Genomic DNA, 19,655 nt, shown 5'->3' with positions numbered 1-19,655 from the left:
AAGTTGGCTTGCTAACGGTTCATCAAGGTGAGTCAAAACCAAATAACTCACGGGCAGCCTTCAATTTGGGGATCATGATCCGTGAGTCACAAGTTTGAACTTAGAAATTTGTTATTATTGCAGCCCTAATTTACGGAGAGAGAGAGGTTTGACTTCGGGTGCAAAAATCTAACATTATTCATATATGCAATAATTTTGTTTCTTTTTGAAAAACGGAAACAAACCCTACTCAATAATAAATTTAGACTAGGACATCCTAAGTTGATCTTCACGAATAAAACTAACTGAATAAAAAAGAGTATTATCAAAATTTAAATCAAAACCATAAATTACTAAACTGTATGCCACAAAATATCATTTCATCTCTCCTTATAATTTCGATTGTTATAGCTTTCATGGGCCAGCCTTCATACCTAACATGTACACTATTTGTCAATAACAATGGAAGAGATGCAAAGTATGGAGCTTACATATACCTAATTTAAAATCGACCATACACATTGAGTATTTATTTGGGTACTGAGTTTTCTGTCCATTTATCATAAAATACAATAAGAAAGCTGTGGAATTCTCACCCACAAGTTGCTTGATTTTGAAAAACTTCATTCTCCTATTAAATAATCTATTTGCAATATAAAATGAAGGGGCAATTATTTTAGTTGGCTAATTTTTTAAAGTTGGGCATGTTTGAAAATACTTTTAAAATGACTGAAAGTGCTCTTGGAGATAGTGTTTTTGGATTTCAAAAATACTTAAAGTGCATTTTGGAGAAGCACCACTTATGTGCTTATTGCATAAAGAACTTCAAGTGCTTTTTAAGGATTCACATGCTTTTTACTAAGAATTAGTTCTAAAAGCATCTTCATCAAAAACGTTTTCAATCATTTTAAAAAACACTTGCAAACACACTCAAAGTATAAAAGGTGTCTCTAGTATTTAATCTTCAACGGTGGTATTAGGTGTTGAAGACTTGGACTGCACAACAATTCATTAAAGACCATAATTCATGGAACTCCAAATAGAAAACTAGAATCATGGAACTCCAAATAGAAAAGTAGAATCATATCACTGCATATCTTTAGGATTGTGAGATGAATATAATTGCCTAGTTTTAGGAAAGAGAAATTTTATTTGAACTCATATAACTTCTTTCTACACTCAACTTACTCTCTACACCCATATTACTTTTCATTAAATTCTCAATATCTCTTTAAACCCAACTTACTACCTAATCTACTCTCACAAACCAAATTCAATATATAAATTTATCTTAACACTCATTTAAAAAATAAAGACCCAAAATCAGCATTCTACAACTCATTCTATGCGGTAGATGTCACTCAATCTTTTATGAAAAATAGCATCCGTTCAATGCAAGCCATGGCATGCACTTGAAGTGTTCATTTTTTACCTCACCACAACCGAAAGAGACAAAGGTTATCTTGAACTCTTTGCCTTCCACTCTAAGCATTTCATGAAGTCACGTTCTTGCAATGCTGAGGGGTAATTGCAAGGCATACACCAATTTGCAGAGAAGTAGAGGCACAATTTCTTCCCATTAAATGATGATAAGGGTACATAATAATCTCGTAATCAAAACAAGATTATGTTTTAATTATCATAATCAAGATAAAAAAATTCAACTCTAAAATTGAAGGCATATTTTTTCATGCTATGAACCTACTTGAACCTCATGTTCCTATATTTTAATGAAATCAAAACATTTTCGACATCCAAACAACCGAATTAAATTATGAAAAACAATATTGATTGAAACAAGAGAAAGAAGGGGACCCTTTTGGAGACTACATACATTTGTTTCACCGGATAGAAGGATCTCAACACCTTTAAATTCAAGAACAGTAGCTATAGTGCTGCTATGCACTGCCATCAAAACTACAAGCAAAGTATAGCCTCCACCCTTCACGAATGAAAGGAGAAGAAAGCGTGACATTTGCATAGGTTGCTAGACTTTAAAATTTTAAATCCCATATATATGTTTCTACTAGTGATTATGCTTTAGAAAATGTACTGATTTTGTTCCTAAATCCTAATAAAAATTGAAATCAAACGAAAAAAAAAACTTGCAAAAATCGATTCATACTTTAGTTAGAGGATTCAAAACTTCTAAATCACCATTCATCATTCAAAAAGAGCTTGTTTTTCTCTATGAAAGCGTCTTAGGTTTTAGTTAGAATGAACGTAGGATAGAGATTCCATGATGACAAGGTTTGATTATTAGATGTGGGTTTATTGATAAATTTTAGTTTATTGTTAATTTCATCTTGTAGTTAGTGGTAATTATACAATAGGGTAAAAATGACAATTCACATTCAAGGTTATGGGTTCAAATAAAATCTTCCCTTAGGAAATCAACTTAATATATTTGATCCGCACATTATTTTTCGTAGTCCTTCAAAATCCGTAACACTAATTCGATTTTCTTTTTAACGCGCTTGTGACCATAGACCAAACATCCTTTCACCGCAGCTATGCCTTTATGAATAAATTAAGAGTCAGAACATCGATCAGGCAGTGGGATCACCTGCCACTGTTGGAACGATCTACTACTACCCGGAGAACCTTACTACTACCCGGAGAACCTTATACTCGTTGGTAAAAGGACTGAATCCATAGAGAAATTTGTGGTCGATTTCTGCATCAGGAAGCACTGCAAACTCTCTTGTGCTAGACTGCTAGGGTTAAATACAAGAACATGTTCATCAATTGATAGTTGATGCACAGACCAAACCGTTGATACTCTGTACCACAAATTCGGAGTAAGATATGTACGGAGAGTACGTAAGTTGTGTTGGATGTCCTTGCTGATCTATCCCTGAGGCTGAGAAGAAGAAGAAGAAGAGCCAGTGCTTACTTTTTTGTAAAGTGAAGAGGAGTTTTGTAGTATTTTTCTTGTAGTTGTGGCAATGGAAGTTCGTGTGAGCTGCGACAAAGGAAGGGCTGCGGATAAGGAGGACCAAAACTTGCATACACACCTAAATCGCATTAGCGACTTTGCCGGCAGCCTTGGGAGTATTTTATGGAATATCATGTCCTTCGGGAGCTCTGGCTGATCAACTTTTATGTACATATTGACGATTTTTTCCAGGAAATCCTCAATGAAAAATACACTCTATATGCTCTTTTATATCGAATCGATAATAATAAGTTAATTTGTACCGAATTAATTAAATAATTATGAATAAATGAGTCAGAAAAAGTCTGAAGCAATAGGCTTGGAAACAAATAGAAGAAGATTAACAAAGTGAGAGATGGTCAGTTAAAAAAGAAATTAACTTGGCTCGTTAAGATTAAGGAGAAGTTCCTCCTCAAGACATTTAATGACTCATCATCGAATTTAGTGTTCATGATCGAAGCCGTTCATATCATTAATAACTTCGTAAAGATCATCTATGCAAAAATTAATAAAATATTAGATATGTTGGTCATCGAACCATATAAAAACATATGAATGGATCCGGTAAAATAATTATGAACTGTTACGGTTGATTAACTAAACGATCTTATTTTTAATTGATTTTTGTAGTAATGATAAACACGAAGTTCCGTAAATCTATCACCAAGTATCTCTAGAAGAAACTCCTCAATTTTAAGAAGCTAAGCCTTTTTCTTCTGGAAAAAAATAGAGAAAAAAAATAAAAAAAAGCATAGAAAACGGGATTTATAATCTAAGACACAAATTCGACCAAAAATAATATCAACACACACACACACACAAAAATATCAGGTTATATGTCAAGTTTATCAATTCCTTCTATGAAGTTTTATGGCGATTCGGAAAAACGTTCAACCTCCATGCCAAAAATTTTCTCGACCGCTAGGGCAAGTGAACAAAAGTAGACAGACGATGAGAAGCAAAATTTAAGCCAATTTGGGTTTCTATCCTTTTTCTAGGGTTTGCGGCCCTGGTATCTTGATATTTATATAGAGTGGGGAAGCTTGGATCACAAGTAACAAAATCCTTGCTGCCAAGTAAATAAATATATGGCCGTCGATCACAGATCTATGCAAAAGGTATAAATTGAGATATTTTGAAATTATCGCAGGATACTAGAGAATGTAAATAGTGGGTCATCTAATGTATCTATTAAGCTAGTTGACAAACTGCTCACAATCTACTACTATCATGCAAGATTTACCTTGAGTTGGAGAAAACGCCTTGAGACCTTATAATGTCCCCAATATTAGATCAAGGATGTGATATTCACATACTCTTTTTTACATCTCACACACACCATATTAATTTATGTCATTTGATCTTTTTGAATTCATTCGATCTGACGATCAGAAATTGAGAAAAGTGTATAGAAAGTAAAAAGAAGTGTGTGGATAACACCACCCTTTGATCAAATAGTCTCTCCTACCAACTACACTTGCACCACACCCCAATTAAAATCAAGGATCCTACATTAGTATCCAAAAAGCACTCGTTTATCCATTACAACAAATCCATTTGAGGGAACTTGATGAATAATAGCTGAAGATGAAGTTGGATTGCTTCATATTCTTTCTTAGGGTTTTACCCTCATCAACCATTGGTAACAAGAAAGAGTTAGACTAAATAAAAAGGAAAATTAATAAAAAAAGTTTGAAAACTTTGAGTTTTAACAATAAAGATAAAATAAAGGGTAAAGTGAATAGTATCAGGTTTGTTTTTAGTGTAAAAATGTGGTTTTTCGTTAAAGTGAACAGTATTGCAGATTTTTCATTAAAACTCCCATAGTAAAATGCAGCATTTGGTTTTTTCATAAGATTATATGGAAGACTTGTTGCTAAGTTTTCCTCTTTGCATTTGAATCTTTATAAAATCAGGGATACTATTTAGCATCCAAAAAGGCTTTGCACGATATGAGCGACTGGTCGACCGGTTTGCTATTGACAAATAGCTCACACTCTGCAACTTTCGACAAGATTTATCTCAAGTTGGAGGAATCCTCGAGATCTAATCTCCCCAATGTTAAATTATATACAAAAACTTTAGTTTTACACATTTTTGAGATATGAAAGGTTGAACCAGACCAAACACCTTCTCTCAGCTACTTCATATTAGAAGACGCACAGAGAATGATTCTCTCATTTCCTCATCTCTTCTCCTTGCCTCCTCTCCTCTTACACTTTCTTTTTATATAACTTGGGAAAGAGAATATTTCTCCAATATACACCTGCTTACAGTTGACATGTGGTAAACAAAAATGCGTCCGTTTGGTGCATTTCTGTAACCACTAGAAACATTAGTGGAGCCCATCGTGACAAAAGTACCAGCAATTTAGTGGAGCCCATCGTGACAAAAGTACCAGCAATTTAGTGGACCCCAATAATCTAATTGCAAAGACTAAAGAGGTAAAGTCACCTTTTAGAGCAAAAATTTACTACTTATCTGCTATTTACACGACCACACCTAACCACCAATCACTGCCGTCCAGTTTGCTTGATAGGTCCCCAGTCAAACAACATTATCAACTAGCAGAAAAAGAATCAACTCCTTTCACTAACGTGGCACCCTATCATTGGATTGACATAAAATCATGCAGATAACTTAGCAGCAGATTAGAACCTGCAGAAACATTTTTGTGGATTCTTCTTTGTCCATTTTGTCAAATAGTGACAAAGTAAATCAAACTCACCAAATGTAAAAAAGAAATAGTCTTGAAATTAGGACACCCCCAAAGGTCTTTCCCCTAATTTCCATGCCTGAATTTACTCATCTGTGCTCCTCCAACAAGCTGTTTCCTTCGCCAAGCAGAAGCCATGGAAGACTGCTGAATCATGAGGAAACCCATATCAAATCACAAGGTGAAAGGCTTGAGTTTGTGCTGGTAATTGATCTTTGCTTAGAAAGGTTCTATCTTTAACTTAACCCATCTTACAATCTGCAAAGTTTATGAGTTTTGGATCTGAGTGAAGATTAGGGCTTTTTTGTATAATCTCAATTGTAATGCTGGTTTAATGCTGTGATTGTTCGAGATTTTAGTTTTTGAATTCTGGGTTTTGTTGTTCGGTGCTGGAAGTTCATAGTTGGCATTGAAATTTTTTATCTTTTCGGGTAGGAAGCATGGTTAGGATTTAGGAACTGGGGACTAGGGTTGAAGCGTAGGAGTGAAATTTGGGTTGGTTGGGGTTTTACCACCATGGATGGTTCTGGGGAATCTTCTGAATCTGTGTCTGCTATAACGAATTCGAAATCTATGGGAAATGGGGTTTCGAGTGTAGATGATAGGTGCCCGAAGCAGGTGTCGCCGCTTAGAGGTGGCGGGTCAAGGAACACGAGTCCGGTGGGTTGTGTAAGATCAAGGAATACAAGCCCTTCTAGGCAAAAGGTGGTTAAGACAAAGCCTCGAGGACTAGATGAAGAAACGGCTTCTACATTTGGGAAACCAGTTCATCCTGATGTTCAGATGGAGGATAATATATGGGCAATGTTGCCCGAGGATTTGTTGAATGAGATATTAGCTAGAATTCCGCCGTTCATGATTTTTAGGCTCCGCTGTGTATGTAGACGGTGGAATACAATTCTACAAGATAGAAGCTTTCTTAAGTTTCACTCACAAGTGCCGTCTCATGGGCCTTGTCTTCTCACATTCTGGAAGAACTCTCAGACCCCACAATGCTCAGTCTTCAGCTTGCCATTAAAAACATGGTACAGGATTCCGTTCACATTTTTGCCACAGTGGGCGTTCTGGTTGGTTGGTTCTTCTGCTGGTTTAGTTTGCTTTTCCGGGCTTGATGGCTTAAATTTTAGAGCCTTGGTTTGTAACCCTCTTACACAAACTTGGAGGACATTGCCAAGTATGCATTATAATCAGCAAAGGCAGCTGATAATGGTTGTTGATAGGAAGGACCGGTCGTTTAAAGTTATAGCTACTAGTGATATTTATGGTGACAAATCACTGCCCACTGAAGTATATGATTCGAAGCTCAATACGTGGTCAATTCACCAGATAATGCCTGCAGTTAATCTTTGCTCCTCAAAGATGGCATATTGTGACTCCAGATTATATTTGGAAACCCTTTCTCCACTTGGCCTGATGATGTATCGACTGGACACAGGGTACTGGGAACACATTCCAGCTAAGTTCCCGCGGTCTCTATTGGATGGTTATTTGGTTGCTGGCACCCGGAAGCGTCTGTTTCTAGTTGGAAGGATTGGTCTTTATAGTACTCTTCAGAGTATGAGAATCTGGGAACTGGATCATGCTAAATTTGTATGGGTGGAGATTAGCAGGATGCCTCCAAAGTATTTCCGATCTCTGTTAAGGTTATCAGCTGAGAGGTTCGAGTGCTCTGGACAGGATAACTTGATTTGCTTCACATCTTGGAACCAAGGGAAGGGTCTTCTTTACGACGTTGACAAGAAGGTGTGGTCATGGATAGCAGGCTGTGCTCTGCAGTCTTACAACAGCCAGGTTTGTTTCTATGAGCCGAGATTTGATGCTTCCATATACTAAGCAGAAAATTTTGCTCTCCAGTTTTTGCAATTACAAGTCAGAGAATTTTTAGCGGATATCATCTCCAGTTGGCGTCGTTCTCTTGATCCATTCTTTGCTTCATCAAAAAATTGATGCTCAATGGATTCAAGGTATTCAACTCTGGACTTGTTGGCTAATCTTTTGAGTTGTTGAGTTGAATGGCATCGTGGATTGCAATGTGAGTACATCCCAGAAAACCAGTTTTGTAAATGAGATATTATCGACTGCACTTGGCGATATTACCAAATACAAGGGCCCTGTGATGGCTATTGTCCAGTGATTGAACAAGGCTTTAGTTTTGAGACAAAGGCTGGTCTTGGTAGAGAAAGAACATGGTCGATCGGGTTAAAAACTGTAAGAAGGCAACTTTTCGAATTCTTGTAAACGTTTTGAAACAATTAACAAACCAACCTGTATATTTTGAACTGTTGCCGTGCCTTGATCATTTCAGTTAAATGCCTCATCTCTCTTTTGGTTGGTGTTATAGGTCGTTTTTCTCAAATCCGTTCCATTTCCCAGGCAAAAATGAATTTTGGAGTTGTGACCTGGTAAAATGGACCTCTGGCTTTCAAATGGTTAAAGCCCATTGGGGTTTGGTCCCTCCCCCATCAACATGGGCATCTGCATTTCCGCCTTTGCTTTCAAAAACAAGTAACAAATGGAAAAAGTTCTTGTGTACATGGTATACCAAAGAAAAAAAATCGAGAGTGCAATCTAAAGGGATCTTTGATCTTGTATTAAAATGGAAAAGAAAAGGAATATTTTGTTATTGGGTTCTCAAATGGATCCCTTTACAAGTTCTCATATTGTAAATTGCTCATGTTCCTTGTTGAGAGTATCCCACACTGAATATAGTCTTGCATAAACTTCTACATGCATTGTCAAGTGTTTTTCACTTGAATATTTACATTCTAGCATAGTATTAGAGCACGTTGTATTTACATGTCAGGTCACATGTACTCTCTTGTCACACAATAATTTTTGAATACTTCTCTAAAGTGCTTATGATATTTTGATAGTATCTTATATTAGAGATGAAAGTCTTGCATAAAGTGCTTAAAAGTTTATGTGCCTCTAATTGATTTCAGATTGATAAATTAAAATATAGACAATTCGAATCATATTTAAAAAAATTATAAAATGAACCCTACAAAATGTGTGAACGTAAAAAAATGGGTCCTCCAATATCCTAACCGACATATATAGATATGTGCACACAAACATGCATGTGCTGTGTCCTTTTCGAGACCAATGAATCAGATTCTGGTTTTAGTGTTGATCAATCCCATGCTTTGAAGATAACTGTGGTACGACATGCATATACAACTTCCTAAATCTCAAAAGCTTCACCTGGGCTAGCACAGAAATTAAGACTATTGCATGAGACGAGATGCATGTCTCTCATCCAATTTTGGTATTGTGTCTATAACCATACGTGGCAGCTTGGAACCAGCACAAAGGTTCATTCTGGTTTGTGATCCTCAGCTCATCAATTTTCTGTGGGTAGATTGTTCACTATTCGGATAACTATGTCAAATATCTCCCTAAACAACTCTGGAGACAAAGACAAAATTGGTAACAGGAGCCGACTTTTCCCATGCCAATGTTTTCCATTTCCATTAGCTAGCAGTAGAACTTTTTCCCTGTAAATTTCTGTGGTGAGCAAGATCGATGTTCGTTTTCGTTAAAAGTATGTGATACGATGGATTTTGTAGACAATATTGATGTGTCGATAACATATTAAAATATTTTGTTATTGAAACGTTATATGCCAATATTATCAATATTTTATCAATACGATTGTTTAATTAAAAAATAAAAAGGTTCCTATTTGAGATTTTGATTTTCAAGTAAGCCAATATTTTCCATGAGAAGTATAGTTTGAGAAGGTGTTTGTTAATAAAGCAATATTTGTTGTGTGCTACAGTGATATGCCGGCCAATATGTCTGGAACCAACTTAGAAAGCACACCATATGCACTGTTCTCAAGATGAAAGCACTATCACATAGTTGGAGGTCACGCCCTCGTGTTCTAAAATTCCAACACGCCATAGGAAGTAGGAACCCTAATTTGTTTAAGGGGATGTGTTTTGAGCAATTCTATGCGAAATCACTTATCAATGTTTCTGCAGGCTCTTAATTTGATGCATTACTTTGATGCTCCTCATGCCCTCTTCGGGAACTATGCAGGCTTGCCTACCCACCACCTCCTTTCCTCTTAACTCTTAAGCATATATGCAATTCACAAATTTCCAATTAATTAGTTTTTTTCCAACATACCTAATTTTGCTACATCCAAATACAACAATTGTTGCTTTTTCTTTAAATTTTTACGACTATTATTTTTATTACTACGGTTGTATATGCAGAAATTTTGTTTTTTGCATTCTTATTTATTTTTGTTGTGTGATTCTCTTTCGATTTCTTATTGAATATATAATTTCAAGCAAAGGATTAGGAAGAAATGAGTCAGTTGAGCTAATCATGTTGAATCATTTGATGTGTTGTGAACACAATGAATATTCTCCGCTGTACAAAGACAAAGAAATTTACTTCTGGCAGAAGTCTTAAAAGGTATCCAAAGAGAAGGTAAATCAGCTTTGTTTAAAAATCTCTTGCTTCTAATTGTTGTAATTTATATCGAAAGGTGTATGAGGACCGAATCTCTCTGACTGACATGATCCTTGCAGATACGATATACTGAGCCGATTATAATTATCTAATCATATTTTCACATAGTGTTAGTTGGTTTAGTAATTAAATGAAAAGTAACAGCTCATATCTGATGACCATTCAACTTGGTGATATATAATTAAGCTTGCAAAAGTAAGATTTCCATGAATATTAAACACTAATACCAACATGCTTGCCTTGCAAAATGCCAAATAAAACTAGTACAATTGTAATTAGTTTATACTTAATTTTACACTTACTAGTGCTAATGTCTGATATTTTGACCTTCCTCGAATTATGGTGGTTCTGCACTTAACTTTTTGGATTTACAATTTAGTTTGGATAAGTACTGTCTAGGATTTTCTCGAGCTACCCTGATCATATCAGCATACACTAGAAGGGGTTGTTAGTGACTCATTCTTTAAGCCTACCTTATATTAATTACTTCGTTGCATGCATGGCAATAAAGACATGAACCAAAAAAATTAAAAATCCTATATTACATATTAAATTTCATTTCATATGAACCATCGTACGTTTTATGGCCTGTTAACCACTAAAGATTATGTATAATTAACTTGTGAAACCACATTTAAAGTTTTGAAAACAGGAAAAGTTGTTTAACTTTCACTGTTTTCTCGAATACTTTTCTTGGTTGCACATGAGAGTTTCGAATACTTTATATATTAAACGAAAATTAATAAAAATGACTTGAAAACTTTGAGTTTTAACGATAAAGACAAAATAAAGAATAAAGTGAATAGTACCAGAATTGACTTTTTAGTATAAAAATATAGTTTTTTCGTTAAAGTGAAGAGCACTAGGAACTTTTCGTCAAAGTTCCCTTAAATGAATTAGTTTCGGGTTCTTCCAAGTCCTGCCGGTACTCTAGAGAATTATATTTTATGCAGGTGAAGTACATGTATGAACCCTAGCTTGTACTTGGGTTTGAACTCTCTCTATAAAACCCACATTAGTCTCTCCAAGTTTCCTCTCTTTTTGTTGTCAATCTAAGATCACTACCGTTTTGCTAGAAGGTTAAGGCTAAGAAGAAACTAAACACAATGATGCTACAGCTTACAAGCTTGGTAGTAGGGCTTCTTTTTGTTATGCATGCCCTAGGCCAGTTTAGCACTGCACATGCTCATCAAGGTAGATATATGCTAGATATCTATAGCTTTTTCTCTTCTATATATATTCGGGCTGGGGATTGCTCATGCATAGAACTTTATGGAGTATTTTCTCTTATAGCTCTCCTGTTTAATGTGTAGGTAAAGGAGATATTTCAGTGACTGGGAAACATGCAGTATCGCCTGATCAACAGGTGAAGCATACTTTAAACTTGAACGCTCCTCAGAGAGTTTCTTTCACTCCTCAAATAGCACCACTATACTGAATGGTGTTATTTGAACTATGTTTCAGAAGTGCAAGAAGCTTTCTGGGGAGTATGTGAATAGTGAGCGCTTCTCTTGTTCTATATGATTTAAATTGATATATAAGCTAACCCATATAAGTATGCAGGAACCAAATGTTGATGGAATTTCAATAGCTGGGTCAAGGATGATAGGGCTTGGAGGAAGGAAAATGGTGGCACACAAAGTGTTAAGGAAATTAGAGCCAGCAAGACCAGCTGGGCAGCTGAATGAAGAGGCTAGTACCACTTCCAAGAATTCAGGTGCAAACCGTAGTAGTTCTGATGGAAATTGTGCCTTTGAAGGAAAGGGGGATCTAAATGTAAAATGTAAACTTGGAGATCGTGATAAAAGTAATACCAGTACTACTACTTCTAAGAAGTACTCCAAAGTTTCTCATCATGATTTTGTAGCTTTTGGTGCTGATTATCACGGGCCTGCACGCCATCCTCCCAAACACAATTGAGAAAACTTTGATCGATCTTAGATTATCTGCCTTCCCCGGCTTGTGGTGTCAGATGCTCTTGTGAAAACATATGTGGGATAGTTATATCATGTAGTAGCTATATCTAGCTAGCTAGTGTGGTTGTATGTATTAGTATTCAAAGAAGATATATATATTTATTTATATATATATATATGATATATGTTGGAGGGGATCTTCTTTGCTTAATTTGATGCTTCCTTGCAAAATATTTGAGTAATGGATGGAAAACTATGAGATTACCGTATTGTTTTATAATGGTTGTGGAACCAATTTTGAGATGATGGTTTTGAGAAAGGTGGTGTGATTCATGTTATATACTTGTTCTCTAATTGCAGGCAAGGATAATTCTAAAGCTTCAAGCAATTCCCATGGAAAACCTCAAAACAAATTAAACCAACAGGTCTCTCTCTCTCTCTCTCTCTCTCTCTCTCTCTCTCTCTCACACACACACACACAAAAACTTTCAGAATTACTTCAAATTTTGGCTTTATTATTTTTTAACTTTGGAGGTTTTCGAACCCTATAACTAGCCTATTGCAACAGCTTAACTTTTGACTTTAATTTGATTCTAACTTGGTTGTATGTTTACACATGAACCAGGATGATATGAAGACGCTGGAGCTAACAACATTGAAAAGTACTTCTGCCGGTAGTTTGGAAATTCCCAGAGATCTTAAACCAAATCACTCCCAAGATTTCAAGACAAAGCAGCCAACAACCAAAGCTCCAAAGACTATAAGTTATGACGAAAAAGATGATCATAAGTTGACTGATGAAGCAAGAAGGCTTCTTAAGGCGACAAGAGAGATAGTAAACCTGATGCATAAAGATTATCAACGAATGGGAAGCCGCAAGCCGCCGATACACAATTTTGAGCCACGGGCTTGAGATTGAGTAGCACTCAATCTTTTTCAAACGTACGGGTTTAGCTAGCTAGGCTCACAATTTTGCCCACCTAGGAATATCTACAGATCAGTCCACTATAGCTAGCCTATATAGAATACGGTGTATTACTGTGTGTTTCTTTAATTTATTTTCTTTGTTTTTATCAAGCATAGGAAACTATAACAAATAGTGCTCTGAAATAAAAGTGTGCATGACTTCATATCGTACAGCTCGCCTCAGCTGCTAATCAGTAGTTAGACTAGTTCTGTGAAGTATGATGTATATCATAATGCTGATAATTAAGTAACTTATTTTTTATCTTTTCTCCCTTTATATAGTTCAATTCATGGGATTCTCTTCATGAAAAACTTGGTAAAAGGTAAGCTTGCCCTATGGGTAATTGTGTGTCTGGATACTCAAGTTGCCCCTCCTGAAATGGGTACTTTTTGGTTGGCTTAATTAGTAAATTAAATGCAAAGAGCTTATAATTCAGTTACTCAAGGACATTCAGATCTTGGTACCCATCAAGATCCTGAGTTCACAAAACTCAATATCACTTTGTACGTATAAAAAATACCAACTAATATCAGACTATTCGACTTGATCTCTTATTCCCATAAAGTTTTATAAAGTATGATCTCCATGAGAATTTGACACTACACTTAGTTACCTTGCACAGTGCCAATGATAATTGTTACAATTAATTAACACAAACTATACTATTGCTGAAGCTGAATAATGATCTGATCTTTTTACCTCTTCCCTACTTAATTGAGAAATATCTCTGATTCTCTCAGAGTGGTCCTGAACTTAATTAATCAGTATACTAAATTACACCTGTAGCCTGTAGGGGTTAATGTTAGTGACTCATCTAGCTTCGAGCATGCATGGCAGGAGAGACATGCTCAAAAGTTAGAAACCCCAGTTACTTTCATTAATTTAATATGTATCATCATACATTTAATAACCTGCCTGCTAAACTCTGCAGGTTCCGTCTAAAATTTACTCGTGAGACTGAGACTGACGGTGAAAGTGAAACCACATTCAAAGTTTTGAAAAACCGAAACGCTGTTTTCTTTTGAATATTTAATTCATTAGATTATTTAGCTTTGCGTTCTTCCCAAGTTCCTGTCTGTAGAGAAAATTTTCATTGTCCCGAGAACACGGTCAAGTACACCAAATCTTGTAATAAAAGTGGCTAGAATTTTTTTTTTCATGTTTCCAATCACTTTTGTTATACACTTGGCGTACTAGGCAGTGTTTTCGGCACAATAAAAAATCTTTCATGTCTGTGTGCACATTTTATGCAGCCGAGGTACGTACTGAAACCATATCTTTGACTCGCGGGTCTCTATAAAACCCCCATTATTCTCTCCAAATTAATTTCCCCTTTTTTTGTTAATCCAACGACTGGTTAAGGAAGAAATCACAAAGATATGCAACAGCTTACAAGCTTCGTAGTCGGGCTTCTTTTTTTAATGCACGCCCTAGGCGAGTTTACCATACATGCTCATCAAGGTGGATAGCTCAATCTTCTCCTATTAGTCCATTAATTTGATTTTGGGATTTCTCATAGATTTGTATCTGAGGGTTCTTATGTATACTCACCTTTTGCAGGTAAAAATGAACTTTCAGTTACCGGAAATGGACCATCTGATCAACAGGTACTAGTCATTCACGATCCTTGTAGGGCAATACTATATATTTGCACTCTTTAGACAGCTTCTTGCACTTTCATGGTGAAGTGCACAAAATGACACTCTTGTAATATTTGCGCAATCCAGACGAGTGCAAGAAGCTCATTGAGGAGTGCAAATAGAGCTTTTTCTTGTTTCATGTTCCCTTACCAATTATTCATTTGTAAGCTAAGCCATGTAAGTGTATGTGCAGGAAATAATCGAGCATGGAATTTCAACAGCTGGGTCAAGGATGATAGGGCTTGGAGGAAGAAAAATGGTGGCACACAAAGTGTTTAGGAAGTTAGAGCCTGAAAGAGCAGTTGGGCCGAATAGAGATACCCGTAGTTCTACTACATCAACGAATTCAGGTACAGCCCGTTGTTCTGATGGAAACTATGACTTCGTAGGATAGGGAGATCTATATGTAAAATTTTAAGCTTGGATCGACTATTATAAAAGTAATACTTGTACTACTACTGCTTATAAGAATTGAGAAAATCACTGAAAACCAAAAGTAATTCAATCTTCGATCAGTTTATGTACCTCTGCCATCTTGTTGTTATCAGATGTGCGCTGTACTGAAAATATGTATATGATAGATATATCATGTGGTAGCAAGTTAGTTTGGTTGTATGTATTAATTAGCACTCAAAATTGAATATATATGCATATTGGAGGGAATTTCTTGCTTTGAAGCTTAAGAAGGTTGCGATACATGTGTGTGTTTGGATGCAAAAATGAAACTTATACCATACTGCTTCAATGGTTGATTGAGAAAGATGTTAATCCTTTTTGTTTTCTGATTACAGGTAAGGAAAGTGCTGATGCTTGTGGAGAGACTACAAAGTATGATGAAACTGATGATCCTAAGTTGACAGAGGAAACAAGAAGGCTTCTTAAGGCAACAAGAGAGGCATTAAACCTGATGACTAAAGATTATCAGGGAAGAGATCGGCGCCGCAAACCGCCCATAAACAATCATGAGCCACAGCATTGAGACTGACTCAATCTCGAAACCGGCCGGTTTAATTATATAGTGATCAAGCCCCTATAGCTAGCTAGTCTATATATAGAATACTGGTGTGTGCTTCTTTAATTGATTTGTTTTCTTTTCATATAATCACGCTTAGGAGCTATAACAAGTAGTGTTGTGTACATTAAGTGTGCCTTCATACAGCTGCCCCTCTGCTAATAATTTGTAGTTAAGACTTGTTCTGTGAAGTGATGATATCAGAATGCTGCTAATTAAGTTAAATTTGTGTCCTTTTCCTCCTTCATACAATTTAATTTACTGTATTCTTTATGTGCGAACATTTAGTTACAGTAGTAAATCCATGATTCCATAAACCAAGAGCCTTGAGCTAGCTAGATTGATAAACAATCTTAATCACTAATGAGTACAAATATTAACTTTATTACATTTTCACAAGTTGCTTAATGTTTAAAGGGGTGCAAACAGTTGAGCCATTGAAGCAGCCTGTTGCAATGACTGAACCTGCATATTCCGTTAGATGATAAGCATCCCAAAAGAAGTGGTTATTTGGTTCGAAGCACGGTGTTAGCAATGGAATGCACCCTGAAGTCCCATTTTCCCAAGTAGTACAGCATGGATTGCTTCCATCCATTAGCCCTACTCGATCGATACATATAAATCAATAAAAGTATATGTTGAATTGTAATTAAATGGGGGAGAACAACTTATGTTTTGAAATTTACCATATTTAACAGGACTTGTAATTGCATCATAGCCAATCCAGTTTGCTCGACCGAGAACAAAGAAAGAACCTTGGAAAGTGGTGGTTAAATTCGCAAGTGTTGCACGAAGCTTGTCATTGAAAATCGAGGCTAGCTCATTTGTACTTTCCACACAGTTTCCACTGTGTTTGTGTGTTTTTGCTATGGATGGAATGCATCCAAGCGGACCAATTTCAAACATGACTACTTTCCTGGCTCCTAAGTTGTATAACCTCTGCGACATTTGCAACAAGAACCAGCTAATTATTATTTGATGATACATGGTTTTATTATACTTTTCAATTAAGCAGAGAAAAAGAGATCGGATATTGGTACCTCCATATGATGAGCAATTGTATCCATTAAGCGCTGTGCAAATTGTTGAGGAGAGTAGCGTTTGCTTGTATCGAAAACTTCATGTTCGAGGTAGTTGTTGATGAAATCATTGCTGCCAACAGAAAACAGAAATATAGATTTGGACAAGTACTGCAGAAGATCAGTTTGATTTTTTATTTGTCCTGGCAAGTCTGACTTCACGGTTCGTTGAAACAAATCCATCTGATCTTTTAGATTCAAACATTTTCCCTGTAAAACAAGAAAAAGAAGATAAAGAAAAAGCTCATATGGCTCGCTTGCGTTCCAAGCATGTTGCCTAGCTGTGATTAACTGGATTTTAATGGTTCAAAAATTAATGATCTTGTTAGCAAACGTGATGAAAAAATAGATGTTAATTAAAGAGCATCCAATTAACTAAACCAACTTCATCTAATAATTAATTAACTTCACTAACTCATGCCTAAACTTACATATTGGCTTCCAGTTTCTGGCAGAATGCCACAAGATCCAGATGCATAATTCAGGCCTGTAAGCGCTGTCGCCGATCTACGTATGCTCAAGTATGGGGGAGGATATGGTAGGCCAAGAAACTCAGCTAAAAGAAAGAGAGAAAGAAAAAGATATTAAAACAGAAAGTTAGAAACCACAGTACAAAATTAGAGCCAATAAATGACACGAACTGAAAATAAACCCAAAAATTACCTATAAAATCTGCTACTGTTCTTCCGTTGGTAAATCTTCCAGTGACTCCCTTAACAAAATTCACCCCATAAGGCAAGTAGTCTGCCTTGCAAATGGTTGGTAAAAAGTTATTGTTACCACTGTCAAAAAGTGAATCCCCAAACACATACAGCGCTGGTGCAATTGGCAAACTATGCATCTGCAATGAGTGAAAATGCAAGAAAATAATTATAAACAAGAAAATAAGCGACACTGATTTCATTCTCGTTTTCTGGAACATTTGCAATGCTTATTTTTCTGCTATAACTCATATAAGTGTGTGTGTGTGTGTGTGTGTGTGTGTGTGTGTGTGTGTGTGTGTGTGTGTGTGATTTACGTGTGTGTGTGTTGATGTATTGGTCGGTTCACATGGAAGATCAATTGGTGTAATCTTTTAGTGAGGTGGGAACTGCAGTTTTGGTACATGTAATGGTAACTGATATGTGATGGTTTGTTTAACTCTCATGGAAAGTGAAGTGAATTGAAGCAAACTTGTGATCGTTGTTTTGAGAAGTGGCCTATAAACATAACCTTCTTTCATTTTTTTTCTGGGGGTGAAAAGTTACTTTATGAATTTTGGGGCTCTAATCTCACATCTCATGTGACCATAGCAGCTCCCAAAACTAACTGATGCTGCAAGTTAGGGTTTTGGGTCATCGATTGTGCTTGGTGAGCGTTTTATTGTTGATTCAAGTTTGAGTATCTTTCCCTGCTATTTAGATTGGCAGTAGAATATAAAAGAATAGATTTTAAATGAATCATTGAAACATTACGATGATCCATCCAATCTTTAGATTCTTTACTAAAAAAAAAAGATGTGATGAATGGGAACAAGTATGATGATCAGATTTTGAAATTCATATCGAATTTGGGAATAGAGTAATGTTAAGAAGACTAAATTTGTAAATTAAATGATGCGTCACCAGTAGGAAATGAGCACATTTGTCAACGCTTAAATAATAATTTAATCATCAGTTTTCATGTCATTTAATTTACAAAATTTTATCTACAAATTTAGTTTCTCTAATATTACTCTTGGAATAAGGACCAAGAGTCTGATAAGACGACTGGATGGGCTTCAATGAAAGACCCATTAAGCGTAAATTAAGTGCCTTGCTAAGAAACCAAACAAGGACATTGAAGCTATCATAATCCACTTATGTAATATACCTTGACCGTACGAAATGATACGAAAATAACATATTTTAGGTCAACTCGTTATTGGATCAATCATTAAGAATCTGTTAACAGTTCAGATCGTTATCGGATCACACGTTAATACCCCTTTAAGAAAATGGGTACATGTAAACGATACGAACACAACTCGTTTGTTAGGTTTAGACATTAGAAGTGAAATTTTTTGACAAGACACGACCCATTCAGATAACAGATTTGACACAACGTGATCTATTAAAATAACGAATATGACACAAAAATGATACGAATACGATAAATAAGATCCGTTTTCCAGGTCTAATTGGCCCCTAAGAAACTTTCTCACCTTTTTCCATTTCAAAAAAGGCAGATAAGTATGGCAATTGGCTAATGGTTAGTGCCTTAGTATAGTGAATTAGGATTAAGATGTGTGCTTTTTTCATAAATTGACAAGCACCCATTGGAAGCAACACAACCACCCAAGACCCAAACCTACAAACAAGGCTCGAGTAGGGTAGGTCATGTCTTTTATATACCCAATCCTCTACCTTACCATGCGAAGAATGTTACATTGTTTAAAAATCTACGTACCTCTTTAATAATTGAATGGTTGGGACATAATGGCAATAAATCATGACTACGAGAGAATTTCAATGTGATTAGGAAATGAGCCGTTACATCAGGTGTTATTATATAATTAAAGGATACTTAAGGAAAAAACTTTCATTTAATTGTATAATGACATATGTTGTATAACTCTGTATCCCGAAAACATTGAAAAATATGTCGATGACTACATGGGTATCCTAGCATTGGTGTCAAGTCAACTAATATTCTTAAAATCGTAATAGTAAGTTTCACATGAAGAATTCTCATACAATAAGATGTTATCATAATAGTATCTCAAACCAATCACGATTAACACGTCTATACAAAGAGCTCTTAGAGACATACTCCTTCCCTCTTGAATCGTAAGTCTTGAACTGAAAATCCCACTTGAATAATTTTTTTTTGGGGGGGGGGGGGAGGGGGGGGGGAGCGGGGGGGATTATCTCCAAATTATAGCATCGTGTTAATAATATGCATT

General features: G+C 35.9%; 4 protein-coding genes across 4 annotated transcripts; 3 read left to right on the top strand and 1 right to left on the bottom strand.

Annotated features, from left to right (window-relative positions):
* The first annotated feature begins 5,638 nt into the window (after window positions 1-5,638).
* LOC103442461 (F-box/kelch-repeat protein At5g15710) lies at window positions 5,639-7,912 on the top strand. Its single transcript, XM_008381249.4, has one exon. It carries the CDS (start codon window positions 6,150-6,152, stop codon window positions 7,464-7,466), a length of 1,317 nt encoding a protein of 438 aa, XP_008379471.2. The 5' UTR covers window positions 5,639-6,149; the 3' UTR covers window positions 7,467-7,912.
* A 3,080-nt stretch (window positions 7,913-10,992) lies between these two features.
* On the top strand, window positions 10,993-13,260 carry LOC103421536 (uncharacterized). Its single transcript, XM_008359580.4, has 5 exons — window positions 10,993-11,312; window positions 11,432-11,484; window positions 11,682-11,835; window positions 12,395-12,459; window positions 12,660-13,260. Exons 1-5 carry the CDS (start codon window positions 11,225-11,227, stop codon window positions 12,945-12,947), a joined length of 648 nt encoding a protein of 215 aa, XP_008357802.2. The 5' UTR covers window positions 10,993-11,224; the 3' UTR covers window positions 12,948-13,260.
* A 119-nt stretch (window positions 13,261-13,379) lies between these two features.
* On the top strand, window positions 13,380-15,780 carry LOC108171812 (uncharacterized). The gene is made up of 4 exons (XM_070827426.1): window positions 13,380-13,383; window positions 14,562-14,608; window positions 14,835-14,991; window positions 15,433-15,780. Exons 1-4 carry the CDS (start codon window positions 13,380-13,382, stop codon window positions 15,618-15,620), a joined length of 396 nt encoding a protein of 131 aa, XP_070683527.1. The 3' UTR covers window positions 15,621-15,780.
* A 258-nt stretch (window positions 15,781-16,038) lies between these two features.
* On the bottom strand, window positions 16,039-17,573 carry LOC108174029 (GDSL esterase/lipase 7). Its single transcript, XM_017334277.3, has 5 exons — window positions 17,396-17,573; window positions 17,164-17,288; window positions 16,694-16,942; window positions 16,340-16,592; window positions 16,039-16,253 (listed from the first exon to the last, which is right to left on the bottom strand). Exons 1-5 carry the CDS (start codon window positions 17,571-17,573, stop codon window positions 16,039-16,041), a joined length of 1,020 nt encoding a protein of 339 aa, XP_017189766.3.
* Between the last annotated feature and the right edge of the window lie 2,082 nt (window positions 17,574-19,655).

Source organism: Malus domestica, chromosome 09 (assembly GCF_042453785.1).
Source record: "Malus domestica chromosome 09, GDT2T_hap1".
In the NCBI taxonomy this organism is placed as follows: domain Eukaryota; kingdom Viridiplantae; phylum Streptophyta; class Magnoliopsida; order Rosales; family Rosaceae; genus Malus; species Malus domestica.
Note: the sequence above shows the minus strand (reverse complement) of the source record. Positions and strands in the feature narration are given on the sequence as shown.